The sequence below is a fragment of the Haemorhous mexicanus genome, chromosome 5 (genome assembly GCF_027477595.1).
Source record: "Haemorhous mexicanus isolate bHaeMex1 chromosome 5, bHaeMex1.pri, whole genome shotgun sequence".
Taxonomy (NCBI): Eukaryota; Metazoa; Chordata; class Aves; order Passeriformes; family Fringillidae; genus Haemorhous; species Haemorhous mexicanus.
In genome coordinates this window covers 9,068,390-9,089,006 of record NC_082345.1, presented here as the reverse complement: position 1 = coordinate 9,089,006, position 20,617 = coordinate 9,068,390, and the positions used below count along the sequence as shown (strand labels likewise).

The 20,617-nt window shown below is 40.8% G+C and overlaps 1 protein-coding gene across 2 annotated transcripts in view; it reads left to right on the top strand.

Annotated features, from left to right (window-relative positions):
* The window catches only part of LOC132327071 (potassium voltage-gated channel subfamily KQT member 1-like), a 387,557-nt gene that overhangs the window by 26,838 nt on the left and 340,102 nt on the right, over window positions 1-20,617 (top strand). For both annotated transcript variants that reach the window (XM_059845811.1, XM_059845812.1), the window contains exon 9: window positions 19,617-19,731. In XM_059845811.1, the coding sequence (XP_059701794.1) occupies window positions 19,617-19,731 (115 nt within the window). The remainder of the gene's footprint in view (window positions 1-19,616; window positions 19,732-20,617) is intronic.

Genomic DNA, 20,617 nt, shown 5'->3' with positions numbered 1-20,617 from the left:
AGGTCAGGGAAGGTCTGGGCAGAGCAGCCAGAGAAGTCTCGCCCCTCAGGTCCTGCAAATCTAACAGCAGTGCTAATCCAGCATAGAATGACTTGGGATACATAAGAGCTCTTTAGTGACTTCACATGAATATCCCAGTCTGCAACTTTTCCAAAACTTAGGAAAGATGAGAATGATCTGGGTAGATTGTGAGCTTTTTCTCAATGGCCTAAGCTTGAGATGAAAATCTTTGTAGAATGAAGGTTTGGCCCAGTTACCAACTGTGAAGTGTAAATACAGTAATGGTGTCAGGAAAGAGTTAATAATTTTTTCCGCCCCCTGAAAATTAACAGTGAATGTGCTAAAATTAACACTACAAATTGTGTCACTTGATGTTACTTGGAAAAAAGTTAAAATAAGAGAAAGGACTGGAAAAGATGCACAAGTTAGCTGGGTTTATCTCTCTGGGCTTGCAAAGCAAACAGCTGAGGAGCCAGGGAGTGATCAGAAGGAACCTGAGAGCCACTAACAGCACTGACAGGAGGCTGCTGAGATGAGTGATGATCATTTAAAATAGAAAATTTCTGTCCAGTTGGAACCAACCTATATTTGCTTTGCATTGCAGGGTAAAAATAGATGATGTATGTAATCTTAATAGAGGTAATATATAAGGGTGTATAAATACTTCAATCTAAACAGGCTGATGTGTAATTAGATGGAAGTGTAAATATTTAGCTCTAAACAGATATCTTGTCTAAATTGATTTTCTGTGCAATAAGTGTTAATAGATAATCCAAATAGAAGTGTAAGCTGACACAGTCTAAATAGATACAAAAGTGTAAACACAGAAGTGTAAATTGAAATAAGGCTGAATAGATATGAGATGCAGTTGTAAGTTCATATATATGTAAATGTGTCTGTGCCTAAATAGATTTTAGAGAAAATAGATCTAAATGAAAAAAGGTAGGACACAAGAAATAGAGCTCTACCCTATGTGTAAGCAGCTGTGTGTGAAAATGTAAATGGCTCTGCTAGACAAGGGTATTAAAAAAAAGAAAAGGGTGTTTTTACAAAGGACCACCCTCTAAATATATTTTTTGTGTCCCTCCCCTTTACCTCAAGTGCAGGGCTGGGGCTGTGGGCAGGGGAGGGGGAATGGGATTGCTTTGACCCCATTCCTGATGGGCTGGAGCAGCCCCAGGTGTGGCCAGTGAGGATGAGGATGATGGTGATGGGAATGGGACAGGGACAATCCAAGGTGTGAGGATGATGGTGGTGGGAATGGGACAGCCCCAGGTGTGAGGAGGATGATGATGGGAATGGGACAGCCCCAGGTGTGAGGAGGATGATGATGGGAATGGGACAGCCCCAGGTGTGAGGAGGATGATGATGGGAATGGGACAGCCCCAAGTGTGGGGAGGATGATGATGGGAATGGGACAGGGATAGCCCCAGGTGTGAGGATGATGATGGGAATGGGACAGGGATAGCCCCAGGTGTGGCCAGTAAGAACGAGGCAGGTCCTGCTGTGGGAGGAGGTTTTGGCTGCTGGGGGACTCCTGCTGCTGGTGAAGGGGAGCCAGAGGCAGCCCCAGGTGTCTCTCCAGGCCCAGCAGTGAGATGATCTCCAAGGAGTTTGGGGAAGCAGCTGTGTGCACCTGAATCTGGGGTTTTAGCATATCTCAGGAAAGATAGAGTGCCAAAGAGAGGAGAGCAGAGCACCTGAGGAGGTGACTCAGGGTGTGGTGACAGATCCAGCTGGGGGCTCTATAAGGGGCTTAAAGGATGGTGTTTTTAATGAATATGAATATGTAAAGCAGTAAGTAAAGGGGGATAGAAGCACTAAAGGTACTTGGGACAAGTAGAGGTACAGTCTTCCCTCTGGCAGGAGCAGCCATGAGGTGTTTTCAGCTTTGGATCTGGATTTCAAGAGTGGGCCTGAGAGAGGATAATAATACCTTCCCTTGTGAAGGAAAGCAGTGAGCCCCTGTCCATCAACAGCTTTCTCTGCCCTCACCTTTTGTGTGAGAACAATCCCCAGATATATTCAGTTATGGAACTTGGCTCCAAGGGAAGTAGGAATTTAAGAAGGAAAAATAAAACTAAACAAGAAAATCCCAAACAAAAAGCACCCCCAATCCAACCAGTCAGTAGGAAGGAAATAAATAACAGGGAACATGAATTAGTCATGAGCAATTATTTCAGCTCAAGTGGATTTTGGTTTTTCTCTGATGTGGTAATGTGCATTTTAAGTAGGAGATAAGCAGAAGACAATTTTAATTCTGATTTTAGTCACCTTTTCCTGTATAATCTGTGTGTCCATAAACACAGGACCTGGATCATAGCCTAGAGAGCTGGTTAAGGCTCCTGTACAGTGGATGAAAACTTGCTGGAATATGATACTTCACAAAACATTTACCAGAGGTCTGCTTTTGAAATGACAAATAAATTTAGAGAGATTTCTGCCTTGGGTGCCATGAAATAAACCCATCAGTGGTCCAGGCTGTGGATTAGAGAGGAATTTTTATTCAATATGAAGTTGGGACTGACCCAGAAGTGGCTGAGAGCACTCTGGGAGGCAGCCTGGGAGCCTTCCCCAGGGCAGAGATGCTGCTGCTGTGTCTCCCCCCTAATCCTGGATCAGCAATTCCCTGCAGTGATCTCTCCCTCCACTTTTGATGTCCAGCAGCTGCTTGGCTTGATCTCCAGTCTATTAACCAGCTGCTTATGGGATGTGATCCCACAGTGTGGAAGAAATGACTCCTGACTCGTGGTCCTGAGGGATGTGTTGGGCTCCAGGCAGCCAGGACAGCTCTGCTGCACTTGCCCTGCCTGGGGTCAGGTGGCCCAAGCCATTTTGGGGAAGCAAGAACAGCCTTGGAGAGAGTAGGAAAAAAGGGAAATTGGGAATTGAAGTTTCCCTCTTTATGGAGGGTGTGAACCCTGCTTAAGACTGTGATTTTTCTTATTAGTCAACTTTGATATTAAAAATTGTCCTGCAGCAGGGAATGGGGAACTAATATATAAATTAAGGTTGTCTGGGAAAACAGCCTCTGGAACATGATCTTAAAAGCACAGATAAGGATGTGCTACACAGTTTGGATTTTTCTCACTATGGCCACTTAAGAATTCCATCTTTTTGCTCAGTTTCAGGGAGGTAGCAAGAGTCTCACTCCAATGTGAAAATGAAACATTGTGGTCTGAAGTGCCAAAACCCAAACTTCAGTCTGCAGTAATTTAATCTCAGACTGCAAGGCACATATCCATGCAATGCAGTGGATGAGGAAAGGCAAACAGGGAGAGGGGGGAATCCCAACCAGCATTTGGACCAGTGGTGGCACACATACAACTTCATGCTGTAGGCTGTGAGGCTCATTGCAGTTCCCTGGTGGCTACATGGAAGTGAAGGCACTTTTGAGCCAACATGGGGCTTTTCTACTGAAGGTGAGAAGCAGGTACTTCTTGATGGGAGTAAGGATAACTTACTGCATGTCTTCCCTTTTTTTTTTCTCCTATGTGTCTGTGTACTGGTTTTGTAAAAAAGCCCAAAATTGTCAGCTGTTGTCTCAAACCCTTTTCCACAAAATAAATTGGTTAAAAGTGAGGACCTCAGTGACAAAGCTCCAACACATCTTGGTAGGCTCTGCTGGAATCCTTGTCATGGTGTTGAGGCTGGATGTGCAAGGCTCATCCCTGTTGAGGAGGGAGGGCTGAGTTCCTGGATTCTGTTACTGATTCTGGGGGTGACTGGGGCAGACAATTAACTCTCTGTGCTTGGGTTGCATCATCTGTTCCATGAATATAAGTCTTGTCTCTGTCATGGAGATTTTGTGAGTCCTAATTGTTTATGAAGTGTTTTTAGACTGACACAGCATTACAGAAGTGGAGAATGCAATTAGTCAATGCAGGATTAAACATGGGCCTGCACAGTTGTTTATCCTCAGCATAAACAAGGAGTGGTAATCAGGGATGGCAGCTCTTGCAAGAAAAGCTGATTTTTGCAGCAAATGTATTGAATGCTCTGTGGGGAAAATGTGATTTAATCTCAAGCATAAAGCTACTTTTTAGCCACAAAAATTTGGGGTTTTTTCTGATGGAAATGACAAAGCATTATTGTGGGAGATGTCTGAAAAATTAGGGCCTTTTAAACTGGTTTCACTTGGATGGTGGATTAGTACATAAACTTTTACTGCTCCTTAAAATACACTTCTTATCAAAGTGAATTAATGTCTTGAAAATATTGTATTTTGCTTATTTCTGTTGTATGTCAGCTGGGAATGCTGAAAAGATTCTATAATTAGAAGCAAAATAAACACTGGTTCTTTGGAGGGGGCTGTTTCCATATATACTAACCATTAGTTGAAAAATAGAGAAGAAAGGTCTGAGTGTTCCATTTAATTTGGTTTTTCCTCCCTGTTGAAGTAGCCAGGTGTAGCCACTTCTAAGCAAATTTCTTTGCTTGATGTGTCTCTTTACACAGCAAGCTCTCTGCAGTCACAGACAGTGCTTGGAAATAATTTTGATATTAGCTGTGCGTGCTGTTCTTCCCAGATCTCCCCAACCACAACTCCATGGGAATATTTGCTTTGGAAAGACTTTGGAAGTTCTGTGCTTTGAAAATGCTTCCTTTCCCCACTCAGCATAAATGCTGGGATGGAAAATCTGACCTGTCAGTTTGCTTAAGGACACACACACACAATGTCTTTATTTCAGTTGAATCTCATCAGGTGTGAAAAAAACCTCTGAATGGCTGAATAGGAGACAAGCCTAAGTAAAGCTTTGTGTCAACCTCTATGCATGGTAAAAAAGTGTTTCTGCTCTGTTTGAAGTGAAGTGATGGGTCATAAAGGTGACACCAGTGTTGCATTGATCCATGGCCTGGTTTAGTGACACCTTAATATTTCTTTAGTTCCACTTTGATTTACTTCAGGAGGCAGCAGTGTGTGCAGTGAGAGAGGCTGTGGTTTAGGATTTACATCACTGGGGTATTTCAAAAGAATTTTTGTTTGTTTTTTATTTTTGAACGTCTTCCTTTTAATTTTTATCTGCATAAAACCTGACAGACTGAAGGTGGAATGAGTTTATTGCTCTGGATGCTGTTCACAGTCTCTGTTAATCATGAAAACTCAGGGGAAAAAAGGTGCTGCCAGTGTCTGCCAGTTAAGAGTCACTCAGAACTCTTAGGGGATTTTTCATGACTATAGCAAAAAAGAAAAGCAGCTGCTTGTCATTTGCTTAACCTTGTTTGGGCTGAATTTAATCAGTAGAAAACATCTGGAACTGATTCCTCTTCAGTTTTGGAGTGTCCAGTAATCTGCTGTGTACATAGAACTGGTGCACCTTTAGCATTGGAATACTTGGCTAAATCATGTTTTGCAATATTGTTATCTTTTGGAAAGAGAAAAGGAAACAACAGTGATTTCCCAATGAGCAAATATTTGCAGTGTTCTGTATAGGTTGCATCGTTGGCTGATTTTGTGCAGCTGTTGTATGAAATCTATTGATCAGAGTTAATAAATTTCCAAGTGAGTAATACTGTTTATTTGTATTGATTAAAATTGAGCCAAATTCTAAGTTGTTTAGCATTGCTTGACTACAACTGATGAAACAATTTGACCTTGTTACTTTTTTGACAGAATGCAGTGTTAAATTATGAGTAAGTTTTGAGCCTGTAAAAAGCTTCAGCCGAAGAAGTGTCTAGGAGTGGTTTTGGTTAAAAGTCTTAGTCTTTCCTGCTAAATTGGGGTGTTGGACTTTTATAGATAGCTATTGATACCTGCTTTTAGCTGAATTTTCTGTTAAATAAAACTCAAGACTGACTTGGATAGTAAGACTCTATAAAATGGAAACCATTGTCAAAGAGCCACTCAGAGGGAGAGACATGGGAAAATAACATATATTTAAACAATGTTTTGTGTCGACAATGCATTCCTTCTTTACTAGGGAAGTTGTCAAAACTCAGTTGTTGTTTTTTTTTTTTTTTCAAATATCAATTGTGTTCACTTGCAGGAGAACATATATATTTTTAATAGAACCACTTTGGAAACCATGAGTGAGTAACTGTCTCTGGAAAAAGCTCTTTTTTTTCTTAGTGCTCTACTCAGAGAACTTTGCAGTGAGTATCCCTGGTGACCTGGCCATAATTTCTATGGGAATTTCTCAGGGTAAAGCCCACAGAAGTGGGGGAGGTTGATGAATTTCTGGGATACCCCTTCCTCTCTCTTTTGCCCCCTTTATTAGGGAGTTCTACTTTCCCTTCCAAGCTCATGTAGGTAAAACTCCTCTACGGCACCTCCTGTTTTGTATTATGGAAAGAATAGAGTTGTGATTAGTTCTACCAAATACAACAGAAAGTAGCCAGCTTGGGAATATAAAGCAGTGCTGATGGCTTTTAAAACAGTGTATTATTTTAATTAAATCCTATTTTTGTCTTTTTCATCTGTAATAGTGATAATCCAGCATAAAGGAAAAAAAGGCTCCTGGATTTTTTCTTTCATCCTTGCTGACGTGGACTTAATGTCCCCTGTAAAAGGAGAATATTTTTTTTCCCCTTTGGGTAAGGTGAATTAAGAGGAGAACATCTGTAATACAATTCTGATAAATAATTCCTGGAATTCTGGCTTGCACACAGCCTTGTCCTGGATCTGCCTCATGAGTATGTAAACTCATCCATGGTCTGACCCTTTGGGTCTGTTTGTGTTCCTTTAACTCTTATACTGTGCTGAGCTCTCAGAACTTGATTCCAGTTGTTAAAAAACCCGGCAAACCTTAAGTAGAATAATGCCAGTGTTTGCTGCTGGTGGCTTTTTCATACTGTTTTTAATAGGCTGAATCAACCATGGCAATGGGCTATCCAGAGCTGGTTGTACTAACCCAATTAAGATCCTTTCAGGTCAAGTTGACCTGAGTCTATCCAAGATTAGCTTGTGCTAAATGAGCCGTCCTGGACCAAGGGCAGCCCTAGATAAAGCCTACAAGTTTCGCTTGCTGTCTATGTGAAGGGCTCAGGTTGGCTCCTGTTCCTAGAACCTTGTAAAAGAGAGAAGACTGAGAGTGTGCACTGGTGTATGCAGGGGTCCAGCAGCTGAAGGCTTTACAGGGGTGAATTTGAAAACCCTGATGAGCAGAAAGTATGCAAAAAAAATGCACTCAGACCTGCCTGACCATGATAAAGTGTGTTAAATAGGGTCTTACTGCTTTTCTGGTGATGTTTTCTCCTAGAGAAATGGGATCTCTGGAAGTTCTGTGGTTGCACTGTTTCTAATGAGGTAAAATCACATTGATAGCACAGTTAGGTCTGTTCACAGGTCAGATAAGCAAAATCACTTTCAGCTGCTAGAGATCTACTTGGGTGAGGTCATGGTGGCTTTTGTGGGGCTTCTGCCTGGTAAAGACCTTCAACTTATTTGCTGTCAACTTCTGAAGTCTCCTTAAAGGGATAAAGGTGTTCTTTGCTAGATAAATTAATGTATTACTGTCTGCCAGTCTTGGATGTGAACTGGTTAAATGGGAAGAGCCTAGGCTGAAATACTTCCTGGACTTCTCTTATAATTGGAGAGGGAGGCAATTTAAGTTGGAGTCAGTTAAAGGGCTGTTTCAGTAGTAATTTCTACTAAAAAAATAAATTTGAGCAAGTTTATTGCTAACTTTTGAAAGAATTTAAGACTTCTTAAGAATAATAAGGCTTCTTAAGGAGCTCTGATGCTCTCTTCTGCTTCCTCTTTCATTTCCACATCTCCCCTCTCAGCACTTAATGGGGTTTTAGTGTGTTGCCATTTCCTAGGGTACAGTGACACATCCAGAATCTTCCCTTTTCCTCCCTGTATTTAGCTGCTGCTGTGCCTGGGCCAGGCAGTTTTTCTCTGCACAAGATGAAATTGTCATGGATTTTTCCAGTGTTTACCTTGTTAACTTCTCTGCTAGCTGAAGAAATTGTGCTGGGGGAGATAGGGCATCAAGGAGGAGATTCTGTGCCATGTAAGGAAACCCCCTCATCATTGTCATAACCTTTGCAAAGCCAGAAATGGTCAGTGCTTTACACCCACCAAGTGTTCCAGCCACTTGTATCTTCCAACCCATTTAAATCTGGCTCTCAGATGGGGAAAGGGCCTTATCCAAATCTGGATAAGGGACCACTAAAGCACTTATAGCAAAGGCAGCTCATAAAGCACCAGGTTGGGGGACATCTGGGAGGTGTCCCCAATAGCAAAACATTGTGCTCAGAATAAGGCAATAGCTGCACATAAGCATCAGTGGAAAGGAAGGGGGAGGTGGGGAACAAGGCAGGAATTTCTCCCTATTGATCTGAAGCCAAATCTCTCAAATCCTTGGGTGAAACATTTGTGCTGCCAAGGCTCTGAATGGCAGTGAAAGTCTTGAGTCTCAATGCTTTGGGGTTGTAATAGCAGTATTTGCATTATCCTCCCCAGAGCAGTAATTTACCTCTTGGGCTGTGCCTTTGCTCTTTCCAGAGTCTGTTACACCTTTCTCTGAGAGTTTATTTGAATGAAATGAATTTTGCTTAGATCCTTCCTTTCTAGGGCTGTGACATGCTGCTTCCCTAGTGTTGCATTTTTTGTCTCTGCAGCAATGTTAACAGTGTTGGAGGCCACTGCATAGATATTCCATTCACTGGGCAAGGGAGCATTCAGATCTGCACTAAATCAGTGTAAACAAATTGTGATGTTTTCTGAATGCCATGGGAACAAATTTATTGTGTTGGTAGCCCCAGCAAGAGTCCTTGGATACCACCTCAGTCCTGGAAAGTGGAGCCCATAGGAAGCTCTGTGTGAAGCCAGCACTGTGTGTTTGTCCTGTCCTTGAGCATCTGCTCTTCACCTCAGCTGGAGACAAAGGCTGTGCATGAAACAGTTCTTTGTCCTGGTCTGTTGTTATCTGATATTAGTCCAACCCAGCTGGGTTTTTTCTGTCTCAGGAGTGGTACCTACCCTCCTGGGACGGCTTGTACTCTGCATCTGGCTGGCCATGGAATCCTGCTACCCCCTAAATGCACCTACCGAAAAAGACAGATGCACATCTGTAATGAATTGCCATTCTGTCCACCTTTAATAGATGAGGTGAAATGGTTATTTCAAGTCACTACTGAATGAGTACTTGAGAAGTCTTAAATATTTGTTTTGCTGGGCAAAAAGAAGCTCAATCTTGAGCGATCTCTTATTTCAGACACAAATGGATTTGTTGCCTTACTTAAAACAGCAACTTAACAATTTTCTGTGAGCTATTACAATCTAAAAAGAAAAATATCCAAGTGCTCTAACGAAGTTATTCTAGAGAAACTTTTACTCCACTATGATATGATTGTAGTAGATATTATAGGATAGGATGTAGCTTGGAACTCACTGTTTGGATTCTCCACCTGAATTATGACCCTGAGTGGTATCTGAATCTTTAATGCCACAGAAAGTGGAAGGGAATATTCTACAAGGGTTTGCTGCCAACAGATAGCAAAGCATTTTTAGTTGGTCAGTGACACAAAGCAGATTATCATAAAAACATTTGCAATTTCTGTCATCTTGGCAATGTGTCTGAAACAATGTTGGATGTTGGTTAGAAAAGGTATGGATTTGGATGGATGGATTAGAAACCAAATGGCACTCTTTTTTGTGTTGTTAAAATTAAAATGTTTGGTTGTAAATCAAGATAGTATCATGAAATTGGGTTTTCCCCTGATGGCTCTGTTAGGGTTCAACGTCTGTAATGGCGTGCTTATATAAAAATAAGAATTATGAGTGTGATAAATATTAAGATTAATAGCACTAAGAATGAGAATTGGGCCATGTTACTTTCACACATAGCAAAGATGATTTTGTGTCTCACTCTTCAGTAGTGTGGTTTAAAGAAGCTTGGATGGAACCAAAGCCTTCTAATGGGGCTTATGGGGTAAGAAAACACACACCTGTTGTAATTTGTACAATATCTTTTTTCCCTGAAAATGCTGTTCTCAGTCAAGTCACTCCTGAAATTCAGCATTCATCCAGATTTCTCCCTGGGACTGTCAGAATCTACAGTCTGTGCTGCACTGACCTGTATTCAGCAGTCTCAGCACTAGCAGGACTTTTCTGCTCCTCAGGGCTTCCTTACCATCTCCTCAGGAGGAACATTCTGTCTCCCCTGCAGGTGCACTCCATGGGGACAGAGGGGCACTCACATTGACAAGGGCAGGGTGTGTTTGACAGTGACTTCTCCACCCTTTTTGTACAGGTCCCTTGGAGGAGGGAGAGAAGGGCTTTGTCTCCCAGCATCTCTGTGGTTCTCACTGTCACAGAAAAGCCATGGCCTGCTGCCAGAGGTCACCCTCAGTCCCAAGAGCTGCAGGGCACATTCAAATGTATCTCCACAATGTCATCTGTAAAGAGAGACTTTAGGTCTCTGACTGAGGTGTGTTCCACCTCAGGGTTGTGTCCCACTTTTAAATATCACCATTTCCTTGTCATATCAATTTTTAGATTACTGTTGGGAGTGTAGAAGATGTAATTATTCTGGCTCTTCTCAGAATCTGAGTTTCAAAACATTTCAATTTTTATGGTAGCAGCAAAAGCGTCACAATTTCTTTAGACTATTTTTTAAGCTCTTGAATTATAAATATTTTCTCATGGAAGTTCTGAATAAGCAGCGTGAGGAAGTTGGAATATGACATTAATAAAGGATGCACATCCTGACTGAGCCCTGAAGACCCCATGAATTTAATTGTAAATAAAAAAATGATCAGTTAATTTGTAGCATTTCTAGGAAGATAACTTATGGGGGGGAGGGGTTGTGCTTATAGGATGTTTTGGTTTGCATTCCATGATCTGAAGATCTGTCAGGCAAAATTTTAAAGCATTAGGCACACATAACAATGGCTGCTTTGGATTCTGTTTTCAACAGTTGTAACTTGGACTCTTACTCAAATTACTGCCCTACCTAAAATATCCTCACATTCAAGATTTAAAAAATAAGTATTTGGAGCAACTATATTTGAAGTAAGGAATACTCTCATAAAGTGTTGTTTCTTTACTCCTGGAATCTATGAAATAACAGCTGAAGCTTTAGTTAGGAATAGTTTTCATTTAGTGCAGTCAACAGCTGCGGATTATTTTGTTGAACTTGTTTTGAGCTTAAGGGCAAACATGGAAATTACCTCCTCTACTAGTAAGATTTACTTTAATTTACAGATTTTTTTTTTTTTTTTCAGTGTGGAACAGGCAGGTCGGTAGCAATACTGTCTATATTGAATTCATGGTTTACACTAGTAAATAGGGAAATTGTTCTACAAGGATTCAGTCATGGGATGGCAAGAACTGCATAAGACCAGCAAATAATTGTGGCATATTTCATTGTAATTACAGTAATTGGGTTTTGTGTTCTTGTGAGTCAAAACATTGACAACAATTCAGAAGATGTTTCTGTTTTTGCTCTCACTGCAGTTTGTATGCTTTGACCATTAACAGTCATGAAAAATAAAAATGTTTTCAGACCAGTTTATTTTCTTTAATAGCCACACTAAAACTGTACTTCCTTGTTAAAATAAACACTTTTACTATAATGGCAGTTCTGAATCCCATAATGGAATGTAACTCTATATATTTATATTACATGATACATTCCCTATGTGTAATTCTAAGAGTTTGTATGTGTTAAGAGCTCTCCCTGCAGAGCTAACAAGCTGCCAAATTACATTTCACTGACTATTAATTGTTTCAGTTTCAGGTCAAGTTCTTCTTGTCCTTAAAAAAAAAAAAAAAAAAAAAGAAGGCGGCGAGCAGTGAACAAGGATAGCTTTGAAAGCTATTTTTGTCTTATTTTTCTTCACTGTTATTGCTGTACATTTTTTTTCTTCAGAATAACTGAATGAACAGTCAGATATTTCCAGCCTTAAAAAGTTAAATACATCAGTATTGGTGACTTGAATTTGGTCTTGGAGAGCTGGTCTCTGAACATATTCACAAGGTGTAGATGGTATCTCCAGCTCAAAAACATGTTAAATATACCCGTGGGCACAAGGATTGTGTCAGATAAGCAAAAGAAACAGGCTAAGTCTTAAGAGAATAAAGAAGTGCTTGTCAAAATAGCTTGCTGTAGATTATTGAAAAACTTTGCTCTGTTGGCATCATTTGAATACAACTTGTCCAGTTAGATGCTTTCCCAAAGGTGTCCTGGTCACATCCCTCCTGGACCAGCTATGGCAGTGTTTGGGCCTCAGGAGATCATGAAAAGCAGCTCATTTCTGTGTTTTTCCTGCCGTCATAATCCTCCTGCTGCAGCCATGAGGCACAATTTAATAGATATTAATTTATTAGCTATCAATTAATATATTGTGGTATTCACATACTCTTGGAACAGAGAGACACATAATTCTCTCTCCCAGGATTTTTCCTGGGGAAGGCAGTGAGAAAGCTCAGAGAGAGGGGAGAAAACAATTCTTATCTCTACTTGCTGTTCCTGTTGTTTGGCACACGTGGAATGTGTTGTGGAGATTGTTTACCAAAAGGAATTTGTTAATTGGACTTTGCTGATGGTTGTTTGGACTGATTGACCAATTAGCTCAAAGCTATGTCTTCACTGTCTGTAAGGAGTCATGGGTTTTTCTTTAGTATAGTTTTAGTAAAGAGTATAATATAGCTTAATAAAGCAGCCTTCTGAAATCATTTCAGCCTTCTGAAATCGTTGCAGTCATTGCATGTACTTCTCTGGCTGGGGGTCATCCTGCATCAATAATTTATCTATTGTGCAATTCACTCTCTGGGTATCTCTGATGCTTCCTATCCCCAGCCAACAAGGAAAATGTGTTTTCCAATCTCTTTGCCAGACCTTACCCACTCATACCCTTCACATCACCCACACAGACTTGAAGGAGTTTGGAAGTCCACTTTTTTGTGTATTTTTTGAAGAAAGAGCTTTCATTAGAAAAAAAAAAAAAAAAAGGGCAGTACTTTTTTTCAGGAACAACGCCCAGGAGAGAGGAAATGTTAAAATAAAGTTGATCCTGTGTTTTAGGAGATGGGAGATTTCTATGATTTGGGTTGAGAATGAGTAACTGCTGTAGGATTCAGTTGCCTGTTTGTCTGTCTTCTTTTTTGGGGGGCCCTGCCAAGCCATGATTTTGTAGTGCATGCTGGTCAAGAATTTGAATATTTACTGCATCACTGTAGATCGTATGTGGTCCAGCTGCCTGGATGCTTCTCCCTGTTAAAGGAGAAGGGATAGGATATAGCATTTCAGGAGTCAATAGAACTCTTGCCAGCCACAGGTCCTTTCCCATAAGGGCATATGGAAATGCCCTTAAAGCCTCTACTTCTTACAACGAAACTTTTGCCTTCCATCTTACTCAGCTGAACAGGCTTGAAGGTCCCAAATGCTTTGGATTGGAAGGGATCTTAAAGATCATCCAGTTCCAGCCCTACCATGGGCAGGGACACCTTTGACTAGCCCAGGGTGCTCCAAGCCCTATCCCTTTTATTGAGAGTCATTCCCAGGAGAAGAAAATGGAAAACTAGTCATGGGTATAATGCAAGCAGAAATACAAAAGGTAAAAGTATCTAGATTGGTAGTTTTAGTTCCATGTTTTTATGAATGCTTTTATCACAGCAGAGTCAATAGACATTTAAAAAGGTTTTTCAGATTAAATTGGCAAGGAAAATCTGTGCTTGCTTGGTCTGAAACGGGCTGGGCTGAGCCCAGTGGAGATCACAGCTGGGTATTTGAGCAGATAGTGAGGGGCATCAGCACTTCAGGGCTTCCTGGGCTCCACTCATCTCCAGTTCCTTTCTGATAGGTCCCATCTGTGTATGATCCTTGCAGCTCTTTGTGCACTTGGTCCCTGACCACTTTCTGAGTCTGTCAACAAACCTGCCTGACAGAGAGTGCCAAGCATTGCATGGCTTCAGCAGAATGGACACTTGCTTACTCTGCAAGTTATTCCATGCAGAATATTCAGCTGGATGTTTTAGGCTGATATGCTGCATTTAAAGAAGTTGATTGTGAAATATGTCTTCTAAGGTAGACATAGTTAGGATGCTGTGGAAAATGTTTGGAGTTTGTTGGGTTTTTTTCTGTTTGGTTTGTAGTTTGTGGGTTTTTTTGTTTTGGGGTTTTTTGGTGTGTTTTTTGGTTGTGGTTTTTTTTTTTTTTTCTTTTTGGTGTGTGTTACAGCCTTCTTCTGTGCTAGGTCTGAAAAGGATGTTCAGGCAGCTGGGTAGATAACACATCCTCATGTGCGTTCAAGAGTATGTTTAATTGTTTCTCTCTGCCTGTTATCCAGCACTACATGCCTTTTTCCAGTGCTACATGCCCTTGTGATTTTCAGTAATGTGTTGGTATTCATTTACATCCCTGTGCTGTCCCATCAGCCCTGTAATGAGTGATTGAGTTCCAGGGTCTGTAAGGCAGTGTGTAATTTGGCCTGCAGGCTTATCTAAACAAAAGAATGTACAACAAATAAAGACAGCATTAGTGCATTTTGAGTGCTGGTTGTTTCAAATCAGATACACAGGAAACCAGATGTTGAAGTTTATCTAAAACACTTGCAGCCCAATCTGTAACTACAGAAGGAAGAGTGCTCAGCAATTTTTGTATGGAGTTAGCAATGTGTCTGCAGCAAATACAAATTTATTCTTATTCCTCAGTTCACCATTTCAGATGTTCTCTTATTTCTATTCTCCTTGCAAACCACTGCTTAATTAATTTTGGTGTGATTCTGCAGGTGTTTTGGGGGAAAAATGCAATTCTTGTACATTGTCCTGAATTTAAATCAGCCACATATTGAATGATGATAATAAATTTAGTTGCCTGAAATTAGGTACAGAAAGTAGCCTGAGCTTTTTTAACTGTACTTTGATTAAGAGTTATGTATGGAACAATGTGAGTATGTGGCATTTGCAGATGGCTTACATTTGAGTGTGAGGTAAGGATGTGAAATCACAGCTTCAGATGCTCAGATTTGTAACAGTTTTATATAAAACTAAAGAAAAATATCTTTGTTTGGAGTAGTACTGAGTATACTCCTGACACCACTGTAGCTTCACTCAGTAATGAAGAAAAGCTCTTATCATTTTGGTAAAGAAATTATTCACTTCATGCTAATTCTGTTTCACTGTATTGTTCCAAAGTGACTTCTCAGAGGAGCTTGAATGCCATTTGCCTGTTGAGAGGAATGATACCAAAAGCAAGTTGAAGAGGTTTTTAAAAGCAGGCTGGTGTTGAGGTGTCAGGCACTTCCAGGCCTCTGGGCTTTCATAAGCTGTTGACTTTCCTTTATTCTTCTGAGGAAAGTGAGGATTTGGAGATGTCCTGGTCTCAGCCCCAAAAACAGTTTGCCTCTATGCAGCTTTACAAATACAGTGTTTTTAGTGAGGTGATACAAGTTTCTGACACAGGAAAACAGACAAGACATATCAGTGTGATCCCACAGGCTCTTCATCCCTGCAGATAAAGGAAGCATGGTTATCCCAGGGATTTTCTGTCAAGATACAACCTTACAGATGAAATTAAATCATATGTTTATGTCCTGTGTACTGATGGTGCTGAGTAGAGCAGCCTGGCATTATGAGAGAGAGGGTTTTAACTGCTTCTGATCTGAAAGTGATGAGGAGACAGTGGCATTGAAGGAACAGAGACCTGCTTTTTTGTCACCTTCTTTATCTGAGAAGAGGATAGTGCGACATCTTCCTTGTTATTTTGTCCTGCTGTTGATAGGCATTGGCTGTTTGGGAATGACCACAATAGTGCAGTCATGTTTGCTGCTGCATTTCTAATTTGTGAGCTTGCCTTTTCCCCATAATACAAAGTCAGAAGTCAGTGGAATATAGATAAGGACTCTAAGGTTAGATAAAGCCAAACAACATTACAAAAAATACCTCCAGGTTATGTTTTGACATGTTGATTTTATGACTTCACCATTTTAGAAATTAAAAGTACATGAAACTTCCTTTTTGCTGTGTGATTTAATCAGTTGCTCTGTTTTGGGGCTCCCTGGATTTGTGGCATCACTGGAATTTGTTGTAGTGTGCTAGATACTATTCGGTATTTTCAAGTTGCTGCTTCCAACTTTTCATGCTCATAAAATATTGTATATTTTATGGTGAAACCAGTACAGCTTCTTCATACTCTAAGTAGTAACACATGGAAGGGAGGGACGGCTCCTCTTCTTTTCCCTCTTCATATTTCCTTGCCTTCCCTGCTTAGTACTCTGCAGCATCAAATGTAGGGCATTAATTCCCATAAAGTCAGTTTGGACAAGGAAATCTTATGAAAATAAATATAGAGAGGGAAGACAGAGTTGTTCTGGCTTGAGCTGCAGCTGCTACAAACTACCATCTGTAGTAGCTGGGCCTTGCAACTTTGAGGTTTATTTCTGGAAAACATCACTGCCATGTGTTGAACGTATCATAATGCTCCACATTTCCTCAAAGTGAAAGCAGTATCATGAGTGATTATTATGAATTACTTTATTGCTCAGGAGCTTATGGCTTATTGACATTAAAAAAGAAATTGTCCCTTTTAGTGGGATTATTGGGAATTTTGATTTATGACTGAACATTGCTGTCTAAATGGGTTTTGGAAGTTCAAGGAAAGTGAGCTAACTTCAAAAACTGAGTTGGTTCCAGAATGAGTGTTTTGAATAAGAAAATAACTGGTCAAAATTCTGACAGTCACTTAAAGGACAGAAAACATTTAGAAAATACCGTGTATTACATGCATTTACCATTAGCATTCATGTAGGGACCAGAACACATTATTCATGTATTAATATTTTAAAGCAGAAACACGTAAAATGAATGAGCTCTAAAAGCATAGAGGGAAATCAGTATTAAACAACTTTTATTAGAGTTGCATGGGTAAAACAAGTATTCTCTGGTGATAGGTTTAATACTTCCCAAAACTAATGCTTTGAATTGAGTCAAGTGGCTCTGAGAGTAGTAAGGAATCTCAGAATCTCACCACCCAAATATGATGAGCCTCAGAGCTGTGATTTCTGCTTTATCTTGAGATATTAGAGCAGCACTTCTGCGAGCAGCTCTTTTTTCTTGTAATACTTTTGAGATAAATCTAGTCTGCAACCAAAATGGCAAAAATGGTTCTGTCCATGGATCTGACCATGGAAGCATGGGAGGGCAGAGGGGAAGCAGTGAGGCAACCTCTGAGACGTGACCCAAATACTCAATTTTATGGAGTTAAGTACACAAGTTCCATTCAGCTGATAAAATCTACTACAGAGGATGTGTTACACAACTCCTGTTTGTGTGGAATTCATAATCACATCATTGTCTTTTCCCAAACCCTAGCAGGAGTGAAATGTGCCCTCCTTGGGGAACGAGATTGATGCAGATAATCACAGCAGTGCTCACCAAAGGGAAAATTTGGGTGCTTTTGCCTTATGTAAAGGCGCAACAGAAGCTTGTCCTGCTTGTGTGGGTAACCAAGCAGAGGCTGTTAAATCCCAGGATGAGGTTCTCCACATCCCAGCAGAAGGTCCCTGGTCAGAGGGCAGGCTCCAGGTGCACCTGCAGGAGCAGCAGAGCTGCTCAGCACAGCACATGGGAATGGTGAGGATGTGAAGGTTTGGAAACTGGCTCCTGCTGTCATCCACCCTTGCTCAGAACCAACGTGCTGTGGGGCACATTGCAGTAGGGAAATCTTCTCAGAAAAGGAGCTAGCAAGCCAAATGTGAACAATCAGGATTTTCTGGGCTCTTTAGGAGTGCCTGGATGCAGATTTTAAACAGCAGTGTGATGAGCCAGAGAAGAGTTTGATAAAGCAATAACAGATCAAACCCCTAAAATGACAGGACTAAAATCAAATCCTATGACTTCTCATGGCAGATGCATTGGAGTAACTTTATTATCTATGCAGTGCTATGAAGGAGGCAAACAAACTGCTATGAGTTAACTAGGCCCTGCTCTGACCCTTTCAGCAGTTCATTGTGGAGTAGGAATTGATAGCAATGCAGAGTTTTCCTGTTCATCTGATCTGCCTTATATGGGCACACTGATTTAGCTCTGCCTTGGCCCAATCCCAAGTTTTGCTAAGTTCCTATGAGGAAAACCTTACTGTAGCTGAAGCCAAAACTCCCCCAACTGGATTTTGCAGATGTGATTGTGTGCCACGTTACTTGTTCAGAGACTGGTGCTTCCCAAAGCCACACTTCAAATATGGGATCTGTGTGTTTCAAGACTTTGTCTGGCAAAGTAGGAGGAAACATAGTTCTCTTACAGGAAAAATGTCGATCAGAACAAATGCAGAACTGGCAGGTCTCACAAAATAAAGCTCCTCTAGAACAGCCAAAGTGTTTCAGTAGTGCTGGGAAAGCACAGAAGTTCATGCTCCCAGTGCCAGGAAGATTTGGGTTTCCCCTGGAAACACACAGTTTATTTGTGATTAGATGCAGCAGAGGTAAATAAAATAGCTTTGTCATTTTATGTCTTTTGTCAGTGTTTAGTTACACTATTTGATAATTCTTTTTCATGGACTTCATTTTCATTCCTTGCCACTTGGGTTATGGCTCTCAATAGCAAGCTCTGGTGTTGTGGGCTTTTTAGTATTTACCTTGAACTTGAATGTAATCCAGCTAAAGTGTTATGGAATTAACTGGAGATTTCAACAATTTCATTTTCTAGGAGGCAAGGTTTCTTATTTCTGTCATGTGGGTTGTTATCACAGCCTATGCCAGTCACACTGTTTAGTCTTTACTTGTTGTGATGCTTAATTTTAGTGATTCATCCACACACACTTCTTGTCCCTCCCTTGACTTTGCATGTGTCATCCTATCCATTTTCCAAGTTAGACTCTGTCAGTTCATGTGCTGTGCTTTCAAGGATGATCAGAATTCAAATTTATAGGTAGCTTCCTTAGAAACTGTTAGATCACCAGGAATCATGAATGAAATTGCTTTTAGATCAGAGAAACTTAAGCTAGATACACTTTATACCTTTTGAACCAAGTTAATGTAGGAGAAGATAATGAAGAGAACTTGCAGCAGAAATAGCTTTTGAATATTAATGCATCTGAACTTAGAAAGACAGGTACATGTACACCACACATTTGTGATGAAGTCAGCCCTACATTGGATGGAAATCTTTAGAAAACATTGGATTTTACCACTTACAGGGCTAGCTGCACTTCTCTGATTTTTGTACTGTTTTAGTGACTCCTTCATTGGTCGGCCATGTTTTAAAAATCTGTAATGAAATCTGTACCTTTGTAACACTTGGAACATGGGCTAAACTCCAGCACAACTTGTATCCACTATGGTTATCCTGCAGAGCCAACTGCATCCAGCCACCTGAGGCTTCCTGGTTAGTGGGAGAAATTTGGAACACTGGCGGTTATAGTGACCAAAGAGGGCTTTGGTTTCAAGTATTCTGTTTGTATGATAATAGCATTTGAAATAATAGTTTTGAAGGTATAAAAGCATACATATCAAATGGTGTTGAGTGAGGAAATGGAAATCTGATAGTTTGTATTGTCCTGCCCACATCAATATTGCAGAGGTGGTGAATTTCTGTTCGTGGGAGACAGCCCTCAAGAAGACAACCCTTTCCTGAAGGAGGTTCCTTGTGTTTGAACTATGTATGTGCCATGGCAAGAGCTTGTAGAGTGGTCTCCCTAGTGTATGATGATCTCTTTGCATCATTTGTGCAGTGAGAAGACGCTTGGAAGGGCCCACCCCAGACATGTCACGGGCCAGCAGCTTCACTGACGACATTGACCTGGTACCCGAGGAGTCCCCGCTGCCAGCAGCGTCCGACGTGGCACAGTGAGTGAGCAGCAGCTCTTACCTGATCACTTAGATGCTCATTAACAATGAGGGACACCTGCCACTGAGCAGGAGTAATGCTTTGGCTGGTTGGCTGCACTTGAAGTGATTGTGGATGTGATCTTCTTTAACTAAATGTGAACATTTCCTAATTTAGCCTAAAGTTTGGTGGAAGTAGCCAGATTCTTGGAAAAGCAGCACTGCTCTGTGGTGGGTGCCTTGCAGTCTTGGTGCCTTTGTTTTCCCACTTTTCAAGGCAGCTGACAAAGTTCCTGAGAGCTATGGGCTTTACAGGCAGTTTTATATTGTAGACTGCCCCATCAGGTTAAGCTCTAAAGCAGTCCTAATATAAATTGATTGGACACCTAAATGAAATAGTCATTTATAGATACAGCCTGAAAATAGAAAGGCTACCTCATGTAATATTTTTATAAAGCAGGCACACTTGTAAGGAAATGATGTTCCATAAATATGAAAGTGAAGTTATTGTCCAGGACAGAAAATCCCCATCAGGGAGTTCACTGCAATTGTTGAGTTGTTGCTTTTACTTGGCTTAGCAAATACTTCTGGAAATAAAATAATCATGCAGGACAACTTTTTATTGTGTTTTATCAGGAATCTTGAGTAATCTTCATGCTTTTGTCCTGTAAAATACATGTCCTGTTTTGGGCATGGGGATTCTGGAGTAAATTTCAAATGTAAACCAAAGCATTAAAACACAGAGGAAGGCCTGGATGGACCAGAACATCCAGGTGCCATAGCAATATTTTATCTCCCATCAGAAATTGATACAAATAATGCTGATGGGGAGATCTCCTGAGTTAGCAGGCTCATGAAGGTCTAGCTGATGTTTGGATGTTACCATTAACGTGGTAATGTTGGTGAA